Source organism: Cotesia glomerata, linkage group LG6 (assembly GCF_020080835.1).
Source record: "Cotesia glomerata isolate CgM1 linkage group LG6, MPM_Cglom_v2.3, whole genome shotgun sequence".
NCBI classification, from domain to species: domain Eukaryota; kingdom Metazoa; phylum Arthropoda; class Insecta; order Hymenoptera; family Braconidae; genus Cotesia; species Cotesia glomerata.
Genome location: NC_058163.1, coordinates 25,363,194 through 25,369,840, shown reverse-complemented (window position 1 = coordinate 25,369,840; position 6,647 = coordinate 25,363,194). Strand labels below are relative to the sequence as shown.

Here is a 6,647-nt window from a genome sequence, read left to right as displayed (position 1 = left end):
AATAGCTATCCAATTATTTGTCAATAAATAACGAAAAACACATGAGTCGTGCAAAAATAAAAAGAAAAAAATAATTTTAAAAACAGCTGTACTAGGAAAAGTGATGCAACAGGCGCCCTCCTTGGTGGAATAAAATGTGACATAATATACCTATAGATATAGATATATCACCATCCATGTGCTAATTTTTACATAGATATATATATATATAGATATACAGTCTTGTAGTTTTCTGCTTCTTTATTAATTGCAATTAAACGACACTGAATTAATTAATCATTCGCATTCAGTGACCTACAATCGTCGATTAGAATTTAAAAAAAAAAAATTTAACTCAAATAATGGATTTTTTCACAAGTTACAGTGTTTCCGGGTTTCACACATGACGAATAGGAAAATTTTTTGACCTATTTTGGTGTTTTTTTCCAATTCTATTGCAGTAAATCAATTTTTAAAAAGTATGAAATTAATTTCCATTAAATTATCTCGACAATAGTATGCAAAATATCTTGATTCCGTGAACTAACAAGGCTATAATAATAAAAATAGCCGCCAAAATGAGGCGAAAAAAATTTTTCGATCGTAAAGCACTCTCTGATAGAAGGATTTATTTGTATTAAAAAAATATTTGTTAATAGTTAACAAATCATTTATTAGAGACCATTTTTTAGTATCAAAAAAATATTTCTTAGTATTTAAAATGATTTGTTTGTATTTAATAAATCAGATATTCATTTATTAAATATTAATAAATCTTTTTAAATACTAAGAAATATTTGTTAAGGACTAAAAAGTGGTCTCTAATAAATGATTTGTTAAATATTAACAAATATTTTTAACTATAAACAAATCCTTCTATCAGTGCACTCTCTGATGCTTCGCATCATGAGTCGTGCAAAAGAATTCAAATTACCGGTGTTTGAATTATTTTCTATTCATTTTAATGCGACTATCGGAATTAAACAGAATTTAAAAAAATTGAAATAGTTTCAATTCCTTCAATTGATTTTTTTAATCAGGGTAATCAGTTTCAACTGAATTCAATTGCATAAACATCAATAGATCAATAATGTTTATGTCCAAGTTTTCTTTAAATAAGTATATATCAATTCTACTTTCAATTTTCTAATAATTTTATGTCAAACGTCAATAACAAACAAATTATTTACTGTACACTATAAGAATAAATTGAAAAGATAATTATAATAAGGGGTTAATCTAAAATAAATTATAAGAAAATTAATTTTACTTACCAAAAAGTCCAAAATCAATCATTGTCAATTTAAATTCAACAAAACATATAATACTGAGTTGAAAGTAATTTAATAATTTATAGAATTTTTTTGATGTCATTTAATTTAGCAGATATTTGATCATTTTAAGAATTTTTTTAACAAATAAATTAAGAAAAAAAAAAATTGACATTTAAAAATTTTTAAAAAATAAAAATGCAATTTTTCAAAAGTAATTTTTTGGAACAAATTTATTTGTTTAAAAAAAAACTAAAAAATAATCAAGTGACTGCTAACTTAAATGTCATATTTTTTTAACAAATAAATTATTGTGTAAAAAATTTATTTCAAAAATTCTATCAGAAGCACTAAAAAAATGACACTAAAGTTGACAGACATTAAAAATTTTTTTAGAATTTTATAGCAATTAAATTATTATAAAAAAAATTTAATAAAAAAATTTCAGATGTAAAAATTAAAAATAAATTATTAGTGAAAATTTTTAGAAGCATTTTTTAAATTCTACTTAACTTGTTATAAAAATTAAAAAAAAAATTAACAGCTGTTAGGTAACTTCATTATTGTATAAAAAATTATAAATGTAATTTTAAAAGTTCGTTCAAATTTTTCCGCCAATAGTATTTATTTTAATACGAATTCAGCGCCCTCTCTTGCAATTTAAACAAATCATAAACAGAAACAATAGGAAACTTAATTACCGATATGTGCACTCGGTAAAATTTTTGAAAATTTTATATTTTCCACCTATTGGTAATAATGGGTCTTACTTTATCAACATTAAAAGTCTTTGTCTCTGTCACTTTTTTTATTTTCTGTCTCAGAATCAGAATGTATGTAAACATCAGCTGATCTGTGACAGTTTTTATATTTTTGGAAAGTTGTATAATATTAAACTATATTATAAAATAAGGAAGTACTTATAATAAGCTAGTGAATAGTTTTTTAACTAGTGAATATTTCTAGTTTATAACAATGTCTGAATCAAGTACAATTAAACAACCTATCAGAAGATTAGAAATTCCTATAAGTAAATTCGACGTAGCAATACCACATCACTTGGATTTACTGCGAAGACATAAAAATAACATTAAAAATGTAAGAAATATTTAGATTATTTTTATTATTAATAATGAAAATATATATATATTTTTTTTTTTAATTTTAGTACCAAAGAGACAAAGACTGGGCAAAAGTTCATAAGGAACAAACAAATGCACTGAGACTAGTCAAACAATTAGAACAATTGTTATATGAAATGGACACGCTTCGCGGGCAAGTTGAAGACAACGATATTGACAAATTTGATAAACTCACCCACAATTCACGATATTCTACAATAAACGCTATTCAGGAATATTTAGGTATGCTTTTTTTACCTACAATTTCTTAACTATTGACGTTTTTAAAGATATAAGCTCATCCTGAAGTTAAACTCATCAAGAGCTTTTATTTGAGTACCCACATGCATTTTTGATATATTTTTCATATATATTTATATATAATATACATAAATATACAAAATATATGAAAAATTGATGTGGGTACTCAAATAAAAGGTCATGATGAGTGTAACATCGGGATGAGCTTATATCTTTAAAAATGTCAACAGTTTACAAGATACACAGTCATTTCTTAATTATTGACATTTTTAAAGATATAAGCTTATCCCGATGTTACACTCATCAAGAGCTTTCATTTGAGTACCCACATCAATTTTTCATATATTTATATATATTATATATATGTATATATGAAAAATATATCAAAATGCATGAGGGTACTCAAATGAAAGCTCTTGATGAGTGTAACATCGGGATGAGCTTATATCTTTAAAAATGTCAATAGTTCACAAGACACAGGGTCATTTCTTAACTGTTGACGTTTTTGAAGATATAAGCTCATCTCGAGGTTACACCCATCAAGAGCTTTCATTTGAGTACCTACATCAATTTTTCATATATTTATATATATATATATATATATATATATGCATATATATATATATATATATATATATATATGTATATATGAAAAATATATCAAAATGCATGTAGGTACTCAAATGAAAGCTCTTGATAAGTGTAACTTCGGGATGAGCTTATATCTTTAAAAATGTCAAGAGTTTACAAGATACACAGTCATTTCTTAATTATTGACATTTTTAAAGATATAAGCTCATCCCAATGTTATATTCATTGAGAGCTTTCATTTGACTACCCACATAGCATTTTGATATATTTTTCATATATACATATATATAATATACATAAATATATAAAAAATTGATGTGGGTACTCAAATGAAAGGTCCCGATGAGTGTAACATCGGGATGAGCTTACATCTTAAAAAATGTCAATATTTCACAAGATACAAGGTCATTTCTTAATTATTGACATTTTTAAAAGTATAAGCTCATTCCGATATTACACTCATCAAGAGCTTTCATTTGAGTACCCACATAGCATTTTGATATATTATTCATATAAACATATATATTATATACATAAATATATAAAATATATGAAAAAATGATGTGGGTACTCAAATGAAAGGTCTTAATGAGTGTAACATCGGGATGAGGTTATATCTTAAAAAATGTCAATATTTCTTAAGATACAAGGTCATTTCTTAATTGTGTATCTATAGATAGACTATTTTCGAATGAAGCCTATAGATATGATTTTTATTATCTTAGAAATGAAATTAGAGTACCCGACTTCGACGATAAGCTCCCCTGGATCACCCGACTCAGAAAATGAGCAATCGCAGCCTTTGGACGAACGATTTCTTCAGCTACAGACGGAGCAAGACGAAATCGAAAGACAGAACGCCTGTCTCCATGCTTGGAACTCTCTGCAAAATGATTTGCAGCAGCTTCATCAACTGTTTGTTCACATGAATCAATTGATTTATGTGAGTATTAACTGAAGTTTAATAATAAATAAGAAGAAGTAGATGAGTCTATTTTTACTTTAAAGGACCAAAAGCATCATGTGAACGAAGTAGAAGACAACGTAGTCGAATCTCACGAAAATGTTGTGAGAGGAAACAAATTTTTGGAAAAAGCTTCAAAATTAAAAGTAGCGGCCTATCCATTGGCCGGTGCGCTAATCGGTACCTGCATCGGCGGGCCTGTTGGTCTAATTGCTGGTGTTAAGCTTGGAGGCTTAACTGCTTTAGGTTGTGGAATTTTAGGTAATTTTTTTAATAGAAACTTTTTTTTTTAATTTTGTAATTTTTTATTTGAATTCTTTTGTTATTATTGTTATTAAACTCATATATTTAATTGAAGCAAAGTTTTTTTTAAATGTACATTTTTGTTAATTAATTCGAGTATGATTCAATCCTCTGATTAAAAAAATTTTAGGATAAAAAATTGAGTTTGCAACAATGTATAGGATAACAGTAATTAATATTTAGACGCATTAGTACTGTGGCAAAAATCCGGGAGATAAAAAAAAAACGGATAATACAGTCAAAGAATATAATGAAATGTTTTACTTTATTCGCTAATGAGCATCAACATTGAAATTATGAAATACAATACGCTTGAAAGCGTTTTTGGTTTTACTAAAATGAAATTTGTGATATTTAATGAGAATTAGAGTTTACAGGATACATAAAAAATTTTAATTTTAAAATAAATAATTAATTTAAATGAGTACTTATTTCTTACTGAGCGAATGAGTGAAAATAAAATATTGTGTTGGGAAATTTTAAAATTTAATTTTTATTTATTATTTTTCAGGATTTACTGGAGCTACGATTCTCAAGAAAAAACATTTAGAAAAGTTGGAAAATGTTGAAGGACCATTGCAAATTAAAGACAAAGAAGACCAAAGTCCTGATTTAGACCAAAAGAAAGAATTGTGACAAACAATTGAATCTCAAGAAATTTTTGATAAAAAACAATGCAATATATTGTAGCTTTCACCTTTTATGCACTTAACTCAATAAATATTTAAATTTCTAATTATTAAATTTATATTTTTAAAAATATTATGAAAGAAATTTAAAAAAATTCCTAAGGTATAAGCCCCAATAGCTGCTGATGTACCAGTACATGCTCACTCCATGTATTTGTATATCTATATTTGTGAATATAGATAAATAAATAAAATTTCGTTTTATTAAATAATAATTTTTGTTGAATTGCACTGTACTTTTTTAACTATTGATGTTTTTAAAGATATAAGCTCATCCCGATGTTACACTCATCAAGAGCTTTCATTTGAGTACCCACATGCATTTTTATATATTTTTCATATATACATATATATAATATATATAAATATATGAAAAATAGATTTGGGTACTCAAATGAAAGGTCTTGATGAGTGTAATTTCGGGATGAGCTTATATCTTTAAAAATATCGTTAGTTGACAAGATAACAATGTCATTTCTTAATTATTGACATTTTTAAAGATATAAGCTCGTTCCGATGTTACACTCATCAAGAGCTTTCATTTGAGTACCCACATGCATTTTGGTATATTTTTCATAAATACATATATGTAATATATATAAATATACAAAATATATGAAAAATTGATGTGGATACTCAAATGAAAGGTCTTGATGAGTGTAATTTCGGGATGAGCTTATATCTTTAAAAATATCGTTAGTTGACAAGATAACAATGTCATTTCTTAATTATTGACATTTTTAAAGATATAAGCTCATCCCGATGTTACATTCATCAAGAGCTTTCATTTGAGTACCCACATACATTTTGGTATATTTTTCATAAATACATATATGTAATATATATATATATATATATATAAATATACAAAATATATGAAAAATTGATGTGGATATTCAAATGAAAGGTCTTGACGAGTGTAATTTCGGGATGAGCATATATCTTTTCTGCCCTCCGGCCGGAAAGTGGCAACTTTCTGGCCGCTGCGCTAAACAAAGTTGCTGCATTCCGGCTACGTCGAGCAGAAAAATAGTATACACACCTTGGCCAGTAAAACGTAAAGCCTCAGACCACATGTTTGTTAACCTCGGCTTCGCCTCGGCCAACAATTACATGTGGTCTGAGACTTTTCTTATTTTACTGGCCTAGGTATGTAATATACTATTAATAATATCGTTAGTTGACAAGATAACAATGTCAGTTCTTAATTATTGACATTTTTAAAGATATAAGCTCGTTCCGATGTTACACTCATCAAGAGCTTTCATTTGAGTACCCACATGCATTTTGGTATATTTTTCATATATACATATATATAAATATATGAAAAAATTATGTGGGTACTCAAATGAAAGGTCTTGATGAGTTTAATGTCGGGGTGAGCTTATATCTTTAAAAATATCAATATTTCACAAGATACAAGGTTATTTCTTAATTATGTATCTTGAAATGGAGCATTTTCGAATGC

The 6,647-nt window shown here is 26.5% G+C and overlaps 1 protein-coding gene across 1 annotated transcript; it reads left to right on the top strand.

Moving 5' to 3' along the window:
• The first annotated feature begins 2,073 nt into the window (after nt 1-2,073).
• LOC123267306 (syntaxin-17) lies at nt 2,074-5,234 on the top strand. The gene is made up of 5 exons (XM_044731872.1): nt 2,074-2,348; nt 2,419-2,614; nt 3,949-4,166; nt 4,232-4,448; nt 5,002-5,234. Exons 1-5 carry the CDS (start codon nt 2,226-2,228, stop codon nt 5,124-5,126), a joined length of 879 nt encoding a protein of 292 aa, XP_044587807.1. The 5' UTR covers nt 2,074-2,225; the 3' UTR covers nt 5,127-5,234.
• Nucleotides 5,235-6,647: the final 1,413 nt, after the last annotated feature.

Excerpts from the sequence above, each read along its gene's own strand:
- LOC123267306 (XM_044731872.1), top strand. The coding sequence starts at position 2,226 with ATGTCTGAATCAAGTACAATTAAACAACCTATCAGAAGATTAGAAATT. Across the intron at positions 2,615-3,948 it reads CGCTATTCAGGAATATTTAG|AAATGAAATTAGAGTACCCG; the intron begins GTATGCTTTTTT and ends TTATTATCTTAG. Across the intron at positions 4,449-5,001 it reads TTTAGGTTGTGGAATTTTAG|GATTTACTGGAGCTACGATT; the intron begins GTAATTTTTTTA and ends ATTATTTTTCAG.